This window comes from Mus pahari, chromosome 10 (assembly GCF_900095145.1).
Source record: "Mus pahari chromosome 10, PAHARI_EIJ_v1.1, whole genome shotgun sequence".
Taxonomy (NCBI): domain Eukaryota; kingdom Metazoa; phylum Chordata; class Mammalia; order Rodentia; family Muridae; genus Mus; species Mus pahari.
Window position 1 is genome coordinate 97,329,798 of NC_034599.1, and position 20,171 is coordinate 97,349,968.

At 44.5% G+C, this 20,171-nt stretch overlaps 1 protein-coding gene across 1 annotated transcript in view; it reads left to right on the plus strand.

The window, feature by feature from the left end:
- Positions 1-20,171, plus strand: part of Acad11 (acyl-CoA dehydrogenase family member 11) — a 65,858-nt gene that overhangs the window by 40,557 nt on the left and 5,130 nt on the right. Inside the window, exons 15-20 of the mRNA XM_021206098.2 lie at positions 7,995-8,061; positions 8,846-8,931; positions 9,669-9,740; positions 10,558-10,712; positions 18,151-18,267; positions 19,099-19,208. Of these exons, the coding sequence (XP_021061757.1) occupies positions 7,995-8,061; positions 8,846-8,931; positions 9,669-9,740; positions 10,558-10,712; positions 18,151-18,267; positions 19,099-19,208 (607 nt within the window). The remainder of the gene's footprint in view (positions 1-7,994; positions 8,062-8,845; positions 8,932-9,668; positions 9,741-10,557; positions 10,713-18,150; positions 18,268-19,098; positions 19,209-20,171) is intronic.

Genomic DNA, 20,171 nt, shown 5'->3' on the forward strand with positions numbered 1-20,171 from the left:
CTGTGAGCATCCTCAGAGCACTTGATGTTTGTCCCACTGTGAGCATCCTCAGAGCACTTGACTGGGGTATCCTCAGAGCACTTGATGTTTCTCTGTTGGCTCCCCACACCCTTAATCTCTCTTTCATTTCTTCTCAGAATCCTTGTGAGTCTCATTTTTTTAATGGTTTGTAAAAACTCTTTTCTGTCTTAACATTGCAATGTCCCTTGGTCCCTGAACTGCCTCTCTCTGCATCCATTTCCTGGCTCTCCACTGGTGGCTTTGTTTTGCCTGGCAATGGATGTTTAACTGAACTGCATGCTATATCATCATTATTTAGATAACCTTCTGACTTCTTCTTTAGTGTCCATACTACATGTTGAATTAATATTTTATGAGTTTTTAATGTCACATTTTTGCTTTAGTTAAAAAAAAAACATTTTTACCCAATCTTAACCATTAATGAGTTTCTGTAGAAGTAATATTTTATTATATGTATCACCATAGTTTGCTTTATTATTTCTTTGGGACATTTAGATCTCTTTTTAGTATTATAAATCATATTGTAGAATGATATCTTTGTAGACAGTGTGATAAAAATGAACTTAATCTAATTTTAGACTTTGAAGACTGTAATGAAATATATATAGATATAGATATAGATATAGACACACAGAGAGAGAATATATATGTATATAAAAATCCTTTTGTCTCCAATGCTAAAGACGAAGTGTTAGAATGACTTACTTGTAGACATAATCATGAAGTCTTCTACACTGGTGCATAGGAAGCTTCTGTATCCCTTTAGAGGCCTGTGTTATGGGCTCAGCACAGCATGCTTGAACAGTCCTGCTGGAAACTGACTGAATGTTCTTCACAATCAGTACTCCTGCAGTCAATGCTCTTATGCCCCTGCCATTTCGCAGAGGGACAGCCACATTTACAGGATAAATATAGATGATAGTAATTGGCTGGGAGGATCAGAGGCTGAGGGAGTCTAATTTTCATGGGCGTTGCCAAGTTGTGTTCCTTAGGAATGGTTTTACTGTGGAAGTGCCTGTTTCCCTAACTCCCTGCTTCTGTGGCATCCATACACTGTCATTCCATAACACTCTGCTTTCTACTGTACCCCTGCTAGCCACATGTGGGGTAGTGAACCACAAGCTCCTGTAGTATTGCCTTTGACATGAACTGTATGTGGCATTTCATTTCTTTTTTTCCTGCTTTGACTTGAGGTTTGGTAAATGTTAATGCTGGAAAAACCTTAATTCTTATCTCTTCTTTTTGCAAACATGTCCATTGCTCATCTTTACACTGATTCTCAAGTAGTTTTAATACTCTAAGGAGTTATTAAAATATTTCATCTAAAATGCTAAAATATTTTTTCAATTTTTGGTATTTACCTTTATTTTATAATATAAAATAATTTTATATTGACAAAAAAAATCAATCTTTTTCTATTTCATTTATAGTTTCCTTTGTTGGTTTTTGATGTTTATGTGTTTCTATCTTTCTTGTTGTCTGTTTTATTTTTTTGAGGCAGAGACTTCATATAGCCCAGGCTGGCCTTGAACTCAGGATGTAGTCAAGGATGAAATGGGACTCATGATCCTTCTGCCTCCATAAACCAAGTGCTGGGCTTACAGGCACACACTTACAGTTTTCAATTTCAACATTCCAATCCAAAGATCTATAAACATTATTTTTCATAGTTGTTTGTAGGTTGATTCTTTAGTTTTTGAAAACTTCAACTCTAATCTATTTGGAATTAATTTTGATCCATTTACACCAGAAGTTAACACTTACTAAATAATCGTTATTTAAGTATTGATTTTTCTAAAGATAGTTCAGTGTGTGCCAAGGTCTGCTTTCCCTAATAAAAATGGCATGAGCTCTGAGAAAACACACTGGGTGATTTTTCCCTATAATCATGGGATTGGATGATAAACTTTTCCAAGTGGAAATTTTATTATAAGATGTTTCTTAACTCATAATGCTTTTATCCTGATTTGAATCATTAATATTAGAGCTGAAGCCAAATTAAACTTAAGTATTTTTGCTCCAGAAAGTCCATGTTAGAAGAAATGGCCTCACTCCCGGAGCCTGGCTGTGCTCTGTGTGGTACCATGTGTTCGCACACTGCTCAGATCACATACACAACGTTCATGAGAATGCTAGCTCCATCTTTCTCTCTGTAAGAAACTGACTTTTGATTGATGACCGTGTGAAGTGAAGAGACTGAGAGGTTAAGCTGACAAGCCAACATCGGGGGAATAGATTTTGTAGTTTGACTGGATGCTGGCACCTGAACAATCTTTCAGTACAAGTCTGTGTTGAGAACAAACATCCTTATCTGGGGCATCTGTTTTCATTTGAAAGGCCTGTGACCCGCAGGTATGCTGAGATGTTCCCTGGACTCTGCATTTTCTACAGCCTGTCTCATCTCTGACATTGTGCATCCTGTTCAGTGACTAAAATGACATGAAAGAGGGGTTCTCTTCTCTAGAAGGGTGTTCCAGCTGCTGCTGCCCCTGCCAAACTCAGCCTGGAGTGTGGGGAAGCTGATGTATTTGTGAGGATTTGCATCTCATATTTCTGAATCATGGAGGTTAATTACTAAATATTTTAAGTTTTATCCATTGTATATTTACCCTGACTTCCTCTACTTAACAATCAGCAAAAGAGGCAAGTTTTGTATTTTAGAATCCAACTTACTCTCCATGTGTTAATGGATAAGGCACAATTAAAGAATTGTTTGCCTATTGTTTTTTTCTTCATCTGCAATCTATTGAGGGCTTATATGACACAGTTCCCAAGTCTTCTTCATTCTGAAATTCATGCTATTTGGAAACATGGCCAGGGGAGGGGTGGGAGGAGAGGGTGTACATTCTCAATAGTGAAAAAGACGGCTGTGAGTCAGAGCTCCAGCAGCGGTGGGGGAGACTCTGCCTGCTTGTTTTGCTGACACAGGGTAGCCTTGAACTTCCAACCCTCTGTCTCCAACTCCTGAGTGCTCTGGCCTGTACTACCACTCCCAGTTTTATTTTACATATTGTTATGCAATGTTGGCATTGAACCTAGAGCTCCATGCATGTTAGACTACCACTGTACCCCCTGAGCCACATCTCCAGCCCAGGTTGCACTTCTGAAGTCAGTTTCTGATGAAACTTGTAATGAAAATGAACCACAAATCCTGTCAGTATGCCCTGTTCCTATCTTCAGCTATATGCTCACCAAGGAGGTGGTTTATTGTATGGGGTTCATAGAATCAACCTTACGGCTTATGGACCTCTAGGTACTGACTTGAACTAGAAAAATTATTGAAGAATTCAAAGTGAGCTATTATTAAAGCATTTTACCCAGTAATCTCTCAGAATGGAAGCATGACTTCATGAGGGCTGGAAAGATTGCTCGGTGGTTAAGAACCCAAACTGCTTTTCCAGAAGCAGCACTAGCACATAACTTCACATGATTACAGAATCTGGGCAAATAAAGGGAAAAAATCTCCCAGCTGAGTATTTTCAGATAAGGAATTCTAGCTACAATCCACAATGACAGAGAGAGGTTGCCATTTAAAACAAAGTCCAGAGTACTAAAGCTCCTGTTTGCTGTTGGTCTTGCTGATCAGCCCTCTGTCACTAAGATAAGGCCTGAGCTAATTAGTGTAGAGGGAGAGGTTTCCTTCTGCTCATGGCCTTAGAGACCATATGGGCCCTATTGCTCTGGACCCTGGAGCAGATGCCAAATGGCAGTGGGAGGGATCAGGGGTGGGGGCCAGGAGGCAGGAGGTAGCAGAGTAAAGCACTTAGCTCCTGGCTTAGCTTGTAGCCACGAGGTAAACTGGGAAGGAGATAGGTCTAGGGTGCCATGGTGCCCAGCCCCACATAACTTAATGACTTCCACTAAACACTACCTCCCCATGGTTCTGTTGCCTTCTGTCAGTGCTACTTTGGCACCAACTCTTTTTTAACACAGGGGCATGAGAGGACATTTGACATTCTAACCATGGCATTGGTTGACACAGAGCGAGTGTGCTCAGCTGAACTACTAGCAGACTACTTGAGGCCCAGCAACATGTTTGATTTCAGTCACTTCACATTTTCCTCATTTATACTCGGGGAAGTGCTTGCCTTTTTCTCTTAATGAAAAACAGTCATTGCTTTTTAACATAATAGTTTCCATCTCACTGTATTTGAAACAATTGGATTTAGTAATAAGATTGTGTTGCAAATGCCCAGAAGGCTGGAAAAATGGTTCCACATTTTATTGCACACAAAATGTAGACAGTAAGTCGTGTGCTCAGGGAGAATGGGAAAGAAATTTTTGCTCAACATATTTGTTTCCTAATAATAATGTAACATCTCTTTGGCCAGTTTGACTTTTTAAATTTCCTATTTCAGTTAGTCTGAAGACATCTTCCTTTCTAGACACCCATAGAAGTCATGTGTGCGCCTCCATGACTGCGTGTTCAGACAGCACTGGTGGCTGTGACTATAGAGACATCGGAGCTGTGATTCAAGGACTAGTTGAGGTGTGCCCTTGATTTGATGCCAGCCTGAGAATGAGTGGAGACACTCAGTTTAGAATCTCTGCTTTCTTCCCCTAACCCTCCCTGTCATAGATAAAAAACATTTTGTGTTGTTAAGATCTATTTAAATATTTCCCAGGCAGAGTATGCATGTAGGGTTTCTGGAATTACACATAATCACTTGTAAGTGAGGAGATGCCCTGTAGCAGGAGAGAACTTTTCCACTGTTGTGAGTTTTGGATTAAAGGAAAATTGGGAAATGAAGAGAAACCCAGATCTAGACTTCCTCTTCTAGTTGGACTCTAGAATTTGTTTATGTGATGGTAGGCTTTTCTTTTCTTTAACCATTTTGAGGGAGTGATGTTGAACAGTTCACCATGTAGCCCACCCTAGTCTGATACTCCGGATGCTCCCACCTTAGCACCCCAAGTACTGGGATTTCACACCCTGCTTAGCTGTGTTAATATGTTCTTTAAAGTTCCTATTGTCTAGTTGCAAATAGGAGAAGATCTCCCAGCCTGCTCATCTCTCTCCTGCCACATGGCAGCATGTGCCCTGGAGGAGAGCAGGGGCAGCTTTCTGATGTCCACTCTAGTTGACAGTGACCTGAGTTCTCCCCACTCCCCATCAACACAATCAAGATGGTGTTATCTACCCCTCAATTGGAAGGGTGATAATTTGGCTGCTCCTATTTTAACTCTCTGCATTTTAAACTTAAATAGATTTATATCTATTAAATATTAAATAAACAAACTCAAGAAATTAGAATAAATAATTCCAATTTAAAAGTGTCTAACTTTAGTATCGGGTGTGGTGGTGCATGCCTTCAGTCCCAGCACTCAGGAAGCAGAAGCAGGCAGATCTCTGTGAGTTCGAAGCCAGCCTGGTCTACAGAGAGAGTTCCAGGACAGCCAGAGCTATAGCCACAGAGAAACTTTAAATGCAGTTTAGAGTTCTGATACCTGTGTAATGATGTCTCTTCAAGCTCCCTTCTGTAGTATAAGATCCTGAATTCTTTCTCCTCTTTTCCTATCTTTATCCCTTCCTTCCTTCCTTTGTCCCTGTGTCAACTACAGCTTATACCTGTGCATGTCCCAGGTCACTAGCACTGGTTTCTCTCCTGTGACTACACTTAAAATTGACCCAGAGTGACCCTGAACTTTCAAAACCAGCACTTAGCACTCACTCTGCGGTGAGGACTGTTCAGTGTAGGCCCCAGTGTCCTGCTAGATTCCACGAGCCTCTGTAGCAGTGCAATGCAAACCACCTGGCTTCTCCAAAGACACTCTACTGTTGAGGTCTGTTAATTCAGCTTCCTAACACTTCAAATCATTCCACAGTATAGTTTGTTTTGAATTGGGGCCGTGGCCATGTGTACACTAGATATTTTACAGTTTCTAATTGCTATTTTCTAATTGAACCATTTGCTTTTATAAGCTTCCACTCCAGCATATGTGCCTTTAATTCTGCAGGCAGACTGGCTTTTCTTTTCCAGAGACCTCTATGGACACCAGTGTTTCTTCTCCAGTCTGGACTGATTGTTTTATAGACACATTTCAGAGTAAGATATACGATTTTTAAAAAAAAATATTGTGGCTTCATTTTTTTTATTTGTTCCTTCAGTTTGCTTGATTAGATTCTTAACTCTTTGAGAAAAAAGTGTATACTAGGTAAATTATCAAATCTTACTCATTAATGTGTATGCTTATTCTACTCTCACAAAAGTGGGTAGTTTAGATAGGTATAGAATTCTGGTCATGGTCTTTTCATCCAGCATCCCTTGCAGTTTGTGAAAAGGATCTCAAGGATCCATTCTCCTTCCTCTTAGGTGCCTTGTTTTCTTCTCTCTAAAACCTTTTAGGATTTTCAGTTTGTTACTGATATTTTGAAATATTATATTTATTCTTATGAGAAAAGGAGGCAAAGTTAAGTTTTCTTTTGTTATTGGCATTGAATTATTTCCCAGGCACATTTCTTTCCTGTGTAGCACTCCTGAAGTTGGTTCTCAGTGGGGCAACTCTCCCTTAGAGTTGGCTGATGGGACGTTGGGCCGATGGGATGCTGACTTTGACTCCAGCCTCCCAGTGTCAGAGTTAAGTCATTTGATTTCTGTGTGGTAAATTCAGTATGTTCCTCTTCCCAGTATCATTCTAATGAGAATGAAGATTGCTTCATTTTCCTACTTATGTCCTTGGCCACTTTCACAACTTCCTTGCCCTTTTGCTCTATAGGATCTTGTGCCATGGTCTAGACACCTGTGTCTCTATCAATTTCCCTGGTCCTCTTGCCCTCATATGTTCCCCAGATAATGGAATCTCATCTTTCAGTGGCCACCAATGCTCCAATCCAGCTTCGCTTCTTCTGTTTCCTTCTCTCTACAGTTTTGCCTTCACTGTATTTTTACATCTTTATTTCAGTGAGAATCCCTATGGTGTTGGGAGGCAGACACCATCCTACCATTTTGAATCCTCCCAGATTGGTTTTAGAAAAGCAAGCGTTCAGCTCAGTTTTAGTTTGTGGGTTGTTTGCAGTGCATAGTATCCTGTTTTCCTAGTGTCTCCTCAGTTAGATTGTACCCACTTCACCCTGTGGCTTCTTGAGAGCCACCGGCCCATGTGTGGGGCCTTTCAGTGCTTCAGATGAAAGTGACACTGTGAAAAGCAGACTGCCTCTTTCTGAAGGCCCATCCCCCAGCCTCCACTAATCTCACCATCCCATGGTGGCACCCTCACCTTGCATCTGTGTGTGTGTCTGTGTGTGTGTGTGTGTCTGTCTGTCTGTGTGTGTGTCTGTGTGTGTGTGTATCTGTGTGTATGTGTCTGTGCATATGTGTCTGTGTGTGTGTGTGCACGCACGCATGTATGTATGATATTGCAGTGCATGTATGGCAGTCAGAAGACAACCTACTTGCAGGAGTCAGTTTGTCACTCTTGGCTGCACCTTTACCCTCTGAGTCATCTCATTGGCCCTTCAGTGTGTTTTTGCAAGGTCCTAAGAAAGAATTCTCACAGACCTTAAAAATGTGATAAAAAATAAGACAAATTAGAATAACTTTGTTGTCTAATTTTCATCCTTAATAAACCAATAAATAACCCTACCATCTAAAGATGGGGTCAGAACCTGTAAGGTACTACAGCAGACAGATAAAACTGTACAGCCTTTCTGGAGAGCTAATGCTTACAGTGGCATGAACAGGGCACAGTCACTTCTGCCTCAAGCATCACAGCTGTTTCATGTTTCGTTAACATCTGGTTATTTTGGCACAGCACTTTTCATCAATGGAGTCCAATCTTGTCCTTGCCTAATCCCTTCTCTTGAATGATGTACAGCATGTACAAAGTGTTATCATTTTAGTGAATGAAATAATTCTCTCCTTTTGTCTTTTTCTTGGAGTAGAAATAAACTTGGAGGGCGTAGAACCTTCAGAGTAGGTTGTAACATAAGAGCTTTCCCTTTGTTCTCTCTGCCCCTTTTCTCCTGTTCCTAGGAGCTGGGAATCCCAAGTGCAAAATCGCCATTGTTTTGGGAAGAACAGAGTCTCCCTCTGCATCCAGGTAATAAAGCACTGCTGATGGAGAGGACCAAGGAATACGAGCCAGGCTGTCCTTCTGCCCATTCACGTGGTACCACGTGGGCATCCTACCATAGCACAAGATACGCTAATGACTAATATATGTCTGTATCCCAAGTGTTTGCTGTCAAAATCCACCTGGGAAACAATCTAGGGAGTGCGGCGTTAGAGAGGAGCTGCTGAGGTGGGCAGTGCAGGCCTGGAGCCTCAATACTCAGAGGCAGTGGAGGCAGGGGGATCAGAGTCCAGCCCGCTCCACCACAACCTTCAGGCCAGCCTGTGATTTGTAGTGAGACAAAAAAGAAGAGGGGTGAGGGGTAAAATGTTTATGAATCTTGAAAGATGTTTGGATAAAGTAGTTAGAAATTAAAATTTTCAGTGTTCAGTGGGTATCTGTCAGGTCCAAGGTTCAGCCATTGGTACTGTAGAAGAGAGGGAGAGAAATATAAATTTTAAGAAATATAAATTTTAAGCTCAATTTAGAGCTGTCTGAATTAAAGGCAGTTGTGTGTATTAAAGGCAGTTGTCTTCAGATGCTGAATTTGGATGGCAGTTGTCATCTAGGACTGTTGAGTAGTGAGTAGCCTCAGGTTTCATTCGCCTTTGAACCCTTGCCTCTATCTGGTCTCTGTCCCAGCCTGTGTTAGCCCAGGCTAAGTGTGCCTTTCACATGCTCACTACTCCAGCCATCCTCCGTCACCTACTCTCACGGAGATGATCACCTCAACTCTTAGCAGTCTCTCCCACATTGTTTCTCTTTTGTCCAGACACAGACAGCACAGCATGATCCTCGTGCCGATGGACACGCCTGGAGTGGAGTTAATAAGACCTTTGTCGGTGTTTGGCTACATGGGTAAGTACTCAGTAACGAGCATCCCACGCAGGAAGACGGAGCCTGCAGAAACCCTGAAGGGAGCCAGCAGCGCCGTGTGCATAACACGCACCCTCAGAGATCCCTCTGGCCCCATCAGCTCTTCAGTGTGCTAGGGAAGGTCCAGACAGCAGATAAGCAGGCGGCAGCACAGCTTCCTGCCTCCTTGTTTACTCCGTGGAAAGGGCAGGTTGTCCTTATGGAACAGAACTGACTGGCAGGCTTCTCTGCATGTGTATTTGTATACTCAGAAAGGGAACTTCAATAGTGTGTGTGGCGGGATGGGGGGGTGGAGAAAGAGTCAACATTTAAACTTTGAGAGTGAGTAAGGCAGCTGGAGTTTCTTATTCCCTCATTCTGGAAATCAATGCCTGATGATACAACAGGTCTGCTTCTGCTCAAGGGGATGAATGAAACAGATGGATAAATCAAATTGTCAGCATCCAGGGTGCACATGTGGGACCCAGTTCTCCGTCCCCATTACTCTGCAACTTCAGATGACAGATTTTAAAACCTCCATATCAAATAGTTTCTGAGACCTCGACACCAGCAGTTGAATTTGCTGCAGCGGCTGAGGGCTGAGTTCGACCCTGGAATGTCCACAATATCTTTCAAATGCTACTCCCACTGAACAGTTAGACTTTATAGCAGAGTCGCTGTGTATGACTTCTTTGCTCAAATCATTTTGCATTATAAAATTGTCATTTTCTGTTGTATAGACAATGTGCATGGCGGGCACTGGGAGGTCCATTTTAATCACGTGCGCGTTCCAGCCAGCAATTTAATACTGGGTGAGTGTTACATTCCAGTCCCAGGTCTGCATCTGAAAAAGATACAGCCGTAGTTTATACACTTTCCACCTTTTCCCAATTATCAAGGAAAATGTTCACTTCATTTATTTTCTTATTTGGGATGATATGGGTTTGTTTGAATGCTTAAGGACAGTTTTATATTTTATGTCAGCCAGAAACATAGCTGAATACAAACATTATCCAGCTCAGAGCAACATGCTGAAGGCGTGGTCAAGGGCTCCCTGGTGGCTTTAAGAAAATGTTGACACTTTCTTTGAATTTAGATCCAAGACAGAATAAAAAGAATAAAATTTAAAATGGTCATTACATGCTTGGGATGGCATCATCTTTTCATTCACTGAATGAATGAAATCTCCCCAACTTTCAGAGTGTTTTTGTTTCTCATCACCCCCCAACACACACGCGCACGTGCACACACACACACACACACACACACATACACACGCCCTGGGATCACCATGGAGAACAGTCTGTCCCTCCTTTGCCTTTCGTTATCTCTCGTGTCACCGTAGCCATGTCCTTTATTTCTGAGCCCTGGATCCCTAAGGCGGGGACAGTGTCTCATCCGCCTTGGATGCCATGCAGCCCTAATAAAGCGGCTGATACTTTACTTAAGAGGCAGTCCTACGTTACACTGGAATCCAAATCCCGACCCCATCTTAGGGATGTTGTTGCAGAATTGATTCTTTCCACACTGGAGGCAGTTTGTATTGAGGGCGGCTCAGCCTTTTTTTTCCATTTATGTAGATAAAAGGACTGGCTGGGGCATCTTCATGTTCTGTTTGCTTCCTTACAGGTGAAGGCAGGGGCTTTGAAATTTCCCAAGGCCGCCTTGGACCTGGAAGAATCCACCACTGTATGAGAACCGTGGGTTTGGCAGAACGAATTCTGCAGATCATGTGTGACCGGGCCATGAAGAGGGAGGCCTTCAAGAAGAAGCTCTACGAACATGTAAGGAGGGTCAAATCCGTGAGCCGGCTGAAGCCCACTCAGCTGTGCTGACCTTAGGAGAAAGAACATCCATGCTGGGAGGTTTCCTCTGCACAGGCATGGGGTTTTCTGGTGTGGGCGTGGCCGTATCCTGGGTGAGAAGCTGCATTCCCCTTGTGAAAGACGAGCCAGGTCCCATGCTTCGACACCCAGCACTTGGAGTGTGAGGACGGCCCCAGCCCTCTCAGACTCAGGTTCTCTAGAGCCTGGGACATCACAGCTCACTCAGGACTTAGGACTGTCATGGAAAAAGAACTCGCCTTGCCCTTTGGGTTTCTGGAAGAAATTGGATAAGTGTAAACATGTGGGAAACAGTATATGACTCAGAGAAAGAGGGAATATTCCATGTTAGATTTTCCAGATGGAATGGGCTGACTCTGATGGAGAGATGGGGCCAGCATGTGGTGGGAGGGACATGGTTTTTAATTTTCATCTACATAAATTGTACACCATTGAGTCTGTTACTTACAACCCACTGTAAACACAGTTACAAATAGGCAGTAAAATTAGATCGTGTGTGTCAGCAGAGGGGAGAGGGACGGCCGCAGACTCTAGAGAACCTTCTATAAGAAGGGAGGTAGCCAAGTCACAGCCCACAAGGCCCTCCTAATTCTTAAGAAAGCAAGAAAACTCAGTCAGTATTAAGTATTTAATCTTACCTTTGCTCACATGCTAGTACTAGACCTAGCTTGTGTTGACTGAAGTGTTATGTTTGCTGCATAGGTGTATGTAATTGTAGGAGGCCACCCTCCCCCACACCCGCACTCCACCACCCTTGCACCCCACTCCTGCACCGCACACCGTTCAGTTATGACCTCAGAATGTTTCGCAGCAGCTCTTTGCTTAGGTTTGGTGGTTTGGCTTGTTGGTTGGTTTATTGCTTTTCTGAGATAGAGTCTTTCTGTGTGGGCCTGACTGTCCTGGAACTCACAGAGATGCCCCTGCATCTACCTCCTGAGTAGGGACTGAGAGGCGTACACAGCCGTGCCCAGCTTCTGCTTAGACCTTTACGGGCTGCTTCTGTCTTGTGAGGGATTCCCTTAGTGTCGGCTCTGAGGGCAGTGTGGATGCAGGTGCAAATACTAATATTCACCACAGCAGTGTTGTAGCAGGGGTGGCGGCTGGGAAGAGGGGTCTGCAAAATACAATGCAACGGTTACTTAGCACTAATATTCCTGATGAGTCTGAGCTCAAGCAACATTAGCATGGTTTGTTTACAGTGTTGTTTTTAGGAAGAATGCAGTCAATCTGTGACGCCATGCAGTTTGTGGGGAAGCCTGGGGTTGAGGAGCATTGTGGGAAGATGGGGGGACATGACAGATGTAGCCCTATTGCTGCCAGGAAGGGACTTTAGCTCATGGCATTGGCATGATCTCTTCCTCACATCTTTGTGAGCCCTGGAGTGAGGGGAGCGGAGGGCATGATGGGGTCCAGCAGCGTCCTGAGGAGCGAGGGGAGCGGAGGGCATGATGGGGTCCAGCAGCGTCCTGAGGAGCGAGGGGAGCGGAGGGCATGATGGGGTCCAGGAGCGTCCTGAGCTCAGGGTTCTGCCCAGGTGCTTCCGAGTGGTGTTCTCTTTGCTTGGATTTGTTGTCGTTGTTGTCTGTTTGTTTCCTGTTGTTTTGTGGGTTGTGTTTGTTTGTTTGTTTGTTTTGTGAGGCAGTTTTCCTTAAACCTAGATATCCTAGAACTCGATTTGTAGACCAGGTTGGCCTCAAACCCAGGGATCTCCCTGCATCAGCCTCTGCCTCCTGAGTACGGGGATTAAAGGCCTGCACCCGTACCTGACTTGAGTGCTGGTTTAATGCTGCAGCAGGGCAGCTACTCTCCTGTCTGTCTCTCCTGTCCTTTAATATATCCCACTACACCCATGAGGACTTTACACCCATGTGTCTGTTTCTGCTGGAACCCTCTCACATCTGCCTTGAATTAACTGAGTTGGCAGAAGCAAAGGGAGAGAGGGCGAGCATGTCATAAACAAGAATCTGCTCCAGCTCTTTTCTTCTTGTCACAATTTATTAAAATGACATTTTGTTTCCCTCGATGTGGAGACTCCTTCCACCCGCCTTCTAAATTATTCCATCTTTAAAATGGAATTTCATCTTAGTCAATACAATTTTCACCCTTCAATGCTTTTCAGAAATCTGGGGTCTGAGGGGACTCAGCTGGGAACTTGATCCTTCCTTCTAAAAACTGAGAAGGGAAAACATTTCAGTCTGTTCATGAAGTTGTGGCTTCCCTGTTTTTCATCCATCAAAAACATCACTGACTGACAGCAGCTTGCTAGAAACGAATTCCGAGCCTGGTTCCACCTGTAAGGCTCGTCCCAACCTGAGTCCTGGGGCCACAGAACACCACCATGCTAATTCTGTGGCTGCGTTTCTGAAAAGGAAAAAGAAGCAAATGAAGCTCATTCAAAACATATTTTCAGTTGGCCCAATCTGTATGCTCACAGTGAGCTCAGGACGGGCGAGGTGGTTTCCGTTTTAAGATCCTAAGTGCACAATTTACACTTCATAGTACATTTACATTCACATTGGACATGTGTCACGCCTTAGGAGCCACATATGCTTGAAGAAAGTGACTGGGTGGCAAAGTGCCTGAGGGAATTCACATGGCTTGAATCAAGCCCTGGAATTGGCTGGTCAGGTTTAGCAAGCACCATAAACAGTAGTTCTGTGTTTCAAACTGGGAACCCCAAAATCACCTGGGATGGGTTATGAATGCCGTGTTGTGTCTGGGATTTATGGCACATGAACCCGTAACCCACGAACTTCCCTCCTTGGCTCTGACAACTGAGGGAAACAGAGGATTTTCACAGAGATAAGTGGGAAACAGGTACACATTTTGACTGTTCTATATTGAGATAATTATAGCCACACATACAGCATATGAGAAAATGCCGAAAGATCTCTTCTACCCAGTTCTCCTCAGTGGGAGCAGCTTGAGAAGCTACAGAAGCACATCAGAAGGATGCTGATGCTGTCATGGATAAGCACATCAAAATGCTGCTGCTGCTGCTGTGGGTACCATTCAGCTACAGAATTCCCATCACCACAAGCTCATTTATGCCATCCTTTCATGAACCAAACTCACCTCACTCTACTCCGTACCTTCATTGGCTCCCAGCAACCATAATCTGCTCCATTTTAAGTCAATTTTTTTTTCATTCCAGACATGGAATTGTATAGTATGTAAGTAAGCCTTGGGGATTGGCTCTTTTCCCCAGTCATGGTTCTTTGGAGACTCAGCAAGCCGTGTGGTTCAGTAGCTGATTCTTTGTACTGCTGAGCATCTCTTAGCATAGACGTACCACAGGCGAGCTATGCATCTGCTGAGGCACACCCATTTTGTTTATGGCTTTATGATTCTGGTTGTTATGAAGTTGGTGGGATTACTTGTATTAGGTGTTCCTGGGAAGACCTACCTTACCTCTTATCTGAGAGAAATGCCTACGAGAATAGTTCCTGGGCGATTGTTGTATTCAGCGCACATGCTGCGTATCAATGGTCCAGTGTCTATGCACCCCCACCAGTATGTGATGATGTCACAGTTTTTTCTTTAGGCATTCTGATTGATTTGTAATGATCTGCCAAACTTCTTTAATCCATGTGACTCTAGCGGAGTATCTTGTCATCGTTTGTTGTGTGTTTCTGCGTGGGCATGAAACACTTTGGACTGGGTTTGTACTGAAGAGCTTAACATCCTAAAAGAGGATAGGCTGCAAAAGGAAAAATGAATGTCCTGTCGGTTTGCGCTGATCAGAGCATGATTTTTATTAATCGGACAAGGAAGGATTCTAAGCCCGCCCTTGAGTCCCCTTGAGAAACTCTCTCTCTGCCGCGCGGTCCCATCATGAGCGCAGATGTGTATCCGGTAGGCGGGTCCGAGCGAGTGGGTGGGTGGGCGGTCTGATGGCGCTGCATTCTGGGAGATCTGGGGAGGTCTTCTCAGTAGCAATTCTGTGCGCCTGTAGGGGGCGCAATATAATGTTAGAGGGAGAGTGGTTAGTGGAGGTGGGAGACCCCAATAGTTTGTCTTATTCTTCCCTTGGGCTTGGGCTCATGTCTGATGTCCCTTGTCTGCCTGGATAATTTGGTGGTTTCGACTGAGTGATTTTTACATTCTAGGTACTGGTTTGTTGTTGTTGTTGTTGTTGTTTGTTTGTTTGTTTTGGTTTTGGTTTTTTCCAGACAGGGTTTCTCTGTGTCATCCTGACTGTCCTGAAACTCACTCTATAGACCAGGCTGGCCTCGAACTCAAAAATCCACCTGCCTCTGCATCCCAAGTGTTGGGATTAAAGGCGTGTGCCACCACGCCCAGTGGCACCATTCTTTATCAGCTCTGTGGTTTTCAAGTATTTCCCCCTGTTGTGTTTTTCCCCATTCTCATTTTTCTCATTTGATTTTAGTGAACTCCCACTTGTCCTGTTGTCTTGGTGGCCCATGTATGGGCGTCAGTCTGAGGCCTTTGCTTTGTCCCTCTCTGCTCTGGAGCACAGGGCAGTGTAGCCTTGCTCTGAGGGATGGGTCCTCAGAGTCCTGCTTTGTCCCTTCATTTGCCCCAGCATTTGTTGAAGAGGGCATCCTTCCTTAGTTTTAATGCTCTTGTGTCTCCACGGAGGTCGCCGGGCACTTTGGTGGTGTTCTATTTCTGCTTCTCTGCTGTGTGAGCTCTCCTGAGTCTCTTCCAGCCCCTCACATTACGTATATAACTCCTCTCGAAGTAAGCTACACTGGATCCTCTCACTTTTCCCTTCTTATTAAACATTTCAGCTACTCCAGGCTCAGCTACTCCGGTGCCTTTGCTTCTCCACATGGTTTTGCTCTGAAGATTGCTTTATATGACATCTGATTATATTTGCATGACACATCATTTTCCTTTTTTGTTTTTGCCATTTTTGCTATGTCACATCTCAGGAATGTTTCTTTAAGACATGAACAGACTTACCAGTGGCAAACAGATACACCAAAGGAGGATCCAAGCATTAGAAAAATGCAGGCTGGATTGGCAGTGAAATATCTCTGACGGAAAGATTCCTAACAGTGCCCAGTGCTTGGGAAACACCCAGGACAGCCATAGTCAGTCGGTGTAAACACGATGTGGTGCAGCCACTAAAGCCAATTAATTATAAATGCTGGCCAGTGGTGAACAACTCTACTTCTAGTGTTTGCTTAAAAATGAAACAAAACAAAAACAACAAAATGAAGAACATATACTCATACCAAAGGCTATATAGAAATGTTTACTGAGGCTCCACAGATCAGAAATGGGCGTGGCCCGCCATCCCTCAGCAGATGACTGGGTATCAGACCATACTCTTGTCTAGAATGGAGTCATTCCCAGCAGCTAGCATTGCTGACTGTTTAGTAAACATAAAGTTGTGGATAGAAGTCAAAGCATTACACTGCGGGGAAGAAGCTGAAGAACCATTCTGCATCAAATACATGCTAGATAATCTCCTTGTACAGCACCCTGGAAAAGGCAAGGCTGTGGGGTGTCAGTGGAGGCTTTAAAGTGGCCTGTGTGTGTGTGTGTGTGTGTGTGTGTGTGTGTGTGAGTGTGTGTGTGTGTGTGTGTGTGTGTGAGTGTGTGTGTGTGTGTGTGTGTGTGTGTGTGTGTGTGACAGACAAAGAGAGAGACAGAGGCAGGAAGGGGCAGGGACCCATAGGACATCTTCTAAGGGCTTTCTGTTTGTTTGGAGGCAGGTTATGTTTATTTATGTGTTATGGGTATAGGGGTTTTGCCTGCATGTGTACCAGAATAAGACAGCATCTGATCCCCTGGAACTAGAGTTACAGACAATTGTGAGCTGTCATATGGGTTCTTGGAATTGAACCCAGGTCCTCTGGAAAAGCAGCCAGTGCTCTTAACCACCCCACAAGGCTCTCTCTCCAGTCTTGGTTGTTTTGTTTTGTTAAAACAGGAGTTCTTGTAGCCCAATCTAGCCCCGAACTCCTGATTCCTCTGCCTCTCCTTCCCTAGTGGTGGTGGTACAGGCACGAGGCACCTCTCTAAGCATGGAAGGTCTTTTTAAATAAATAACACCCAGTAAAGGGCTGCTGGGTCATCTGAAATTGTGTTGGGAATAATCTAGTCTGATTGGAACCAGCTCCTCCATTGTACTTATATGGACTGGTATTCACATGGGCCCAAGAGAAGTGTGGCAATGAGGCAGTTGCTCAGTTCAGCCACCTTGACATCAGACGTTTAGATATTCAAAATAAGAGGCTGGCTGGCCACCATGCTACACAGGTGGAAGACACCCAGAGACCCACCTGGCTTGTGGCCCGCTCACAGTGGGAGCCACTACACTGTGCAAGTATGTGATGGAGAGGTAGGAGAGAAAAGAACAGAATGGCCTGAGCACTGTGAGTCGAGGCAGAACTGTCAAGGGCAGAGAGGAGCAGCCTGAGGTGAGTAGCATGCCCTGCTACCTGAGGCCATGTCATCATGGCCCATGCTGCCGCAGCAGCAAGGCAAGTGGGGCTGGCTTACCCAAAGGTGAGCTAACCAGTGCAGTGTTGGAGAGCTCGCTCTGGCGGTGTGGGTGCAGGAGAGCTGACCAGCTGAGTTACCACCCAGGCCCACATTCAGGGCTTTTGGGTTAACCCATGCCAACATCTACCCCATCTATGAACTGCTGGAGCAGGAGAAACAGCTGGTTCTGAAGACCCTAAGCTGCAGGATCTCCATGACACAGGGCAACAACAGGATCCCAGAGGAATCCCAGTGAGGATCCAGTATTGATAAGTAGCAGAATCCAGGGACCTCGAACCAGATCAATGACTTATTGCAATGAACATTTACAACTAAAGATGTAAGGACAAAGGGTGTGCTGTGTGACACACTGTGGCATACTACAGCTTCCATGGGAGATTTTTGTTTGCTTGTTTGGTTTGGGGTTTTTGTTGATGTTGTTGTTTATTTTATTATTTTTTATCATTTTTTCCTCTTAATCTGTTGTTAGGGAGGTTGCAAGGGTGGAGGGCTAATAGGGATGGGAAAATGAGTGGGACTGGGGTGCATGGTGTGAAATTCACCAAGAATCAATAAAAAATTAAAAGAAAAAAGATATCCAAAATAGGCACCTGCCATCATGCCTGGCAGCCTGAGTTTGGAGATCATGGTACAAGACACACACACACACACACACACACACACACATACACACACACACAAATTTTACAACATCCAAAAATAAGTGAGTTTTTCTTTTTTTGAGTGACTGATGCTTCTTTCTTCACTTCTCACTATAACTATGGTATCCCACATGTTTATAGCTAAGACTCTGACTGAAAGACGTATGCAGCCAGGCTTGTGAACTCCCATTGAACTAGGAAAGGTTTATCAAACGAGACTCCACTGATCCTCCCCTCGCTTTCCTGCTCTCCTACAGGAAGTCGTGGCTCACTGGATTGCTAAAAGCCGTATAGCCATCGAGGAGATCCGCTTACTGACCTTGAAAGCAGCTCACAGCATAGATACCCTGGGCAGTGCCTCAGCCAGGAAGGAGGTGAGCTACCCACCCGACGCCAACCCCTGCATCACCAGCCTCAGTCTTCTCCTCCGTCTCCCCCCACTGGCTGTTTTAGGGTTCTTGCCCCCAGGATGGCACTCAGAATACAGGAAGTCTCCACGTGGTGGTTTTGATTTAAAGAGTGAATGTCAGTCCTATGCTGGCTTTCCTCACAGTAGCCTGCCTGAGGGGATGACTTTCAGGATGCAGATTGCCTTAAGAACTGTTCAGATGAGACCACAGGGCTGGGGAAGTCCTAGGCTTTCTGCGACCCAGGAGTCGATGGTGCCCACTACATGATCCCTGCTAGCTTTGTGTCCAGCGTGTCTAGCATCCCGCTGCATTTGGCCTCAGGCTGGATAGATGATGGGTATGGGTTGTAGGAAGGATTCTGCCCCATTGTAAATGTTCCATTAAAGACATCTAATTGCCCCCTGCCTTTCATGAATCCAGCTTATCTGGAATAAGGACAAACCCATTTTATTCTAAAAGCCCATAACATTTCTAAGAAAAGAACAGATCAATGGAGCATAAACATTCCAAGTATGATTTATAAGCTGCCTGAAATCCTTTTGGAAACAAGGCTACTTAGAAATTAATGTGATCTGGAAGTGAGATTCCTTTCCAGAAGGTCTCTGCTGAGTGAAATACAGCCATAGCCGAAGCCTTCTGTTGGCCTCCACCACAGACAGATCCTGTTTCCGATATGACTTGGGTGTGGGGACGATTTTTTGTTTTCCTTCACAGAAAAATACCAATTCTATCAAATCCTGTCATACTTTGCATGGTCCAAGAAAAGAACATTCTTTCCCTATCTTGCTTCTGTAGATTGCAATGATCAAAGTGGCTGCCCCCAAAGCTGTCTGCAAAATAGCTGACTGGGCCATCCAGGTGCACGGAGGCGCGGGAGTTTCCCAGGATTACCCTCTGGCTAACATGTGAGTAGATGCTGGTTAGGAACATCTGCACTGAGTGCTGTGGAAATGCCTGATTCAGGGGATAAAGAGCTCCGTGCAGGTGTGGGGACTGGAGTTTGCATTTGAAGAACCGGTGTGAAGGTGGGTACAGTAGCACCCCCAGTGCTTCTCCTTCAAACTTGGTGGCAGAGGCAAGGAATCCAGAGAAAACCACAAACTGCACACACAATTAGCCTGGCTTATAAAATAGGGAGCAGAGTGCAATGTGAGGATCAACCCCCAAGACACATACATTACACACACACACACACACACACACGCATACCATACACAAAAATTTTAAGAGATTATGTTTAAAAGGGTTGGCATTAAAAATGCAAAGATTGAAATGTGTTAGTCAGAAGATTAAATGAGGATTTTTAAACCTACAGGTGCTCTACAGGTAGTAAGAATGCCTCCTTTGTATAATTCTAGGTGGAGTGAGGGGGTTACTGTGGGACTAAAGCATTCAGAAGCAGCCGCTCTTAGAGGACAGCTCCATCTGACTCCCCTGTTAGCCTGTACCCTGAGCGGTGTACTGAGGGCTTCTGGGCTCTAACATGGCATTCCACTCAGAACCAGGAAGGGGAGGAGGGCCGAAGGGTGTAGCAGCTGACTGTGCAGCCTGACTCTGGTTACTGAGCATGACTGACCATTCTGTTTCCCACATGTCCTTCTCCACACACAGGCACGGTGCCACATTCTGTGCCTCACTCATGGCATCATCTTCTACACACCCATCTTTAACCTTAAAGAGAGCTGTACTGGCTAGCTTTGTGTCAACTTGACACAGCTGGAGTTATCACAGAGAAAGGAGCTTTAGTTGGGGAAATGCCCCCATGAGATCCAGCTGTGGGGCATTTCCTCAATTAGTGATCAAGGGGGAGAGGCCCCTTGTGGGTGGGACCATCTCTGGGCTGGTAGTCTTGGATTCTATAAGAAAGC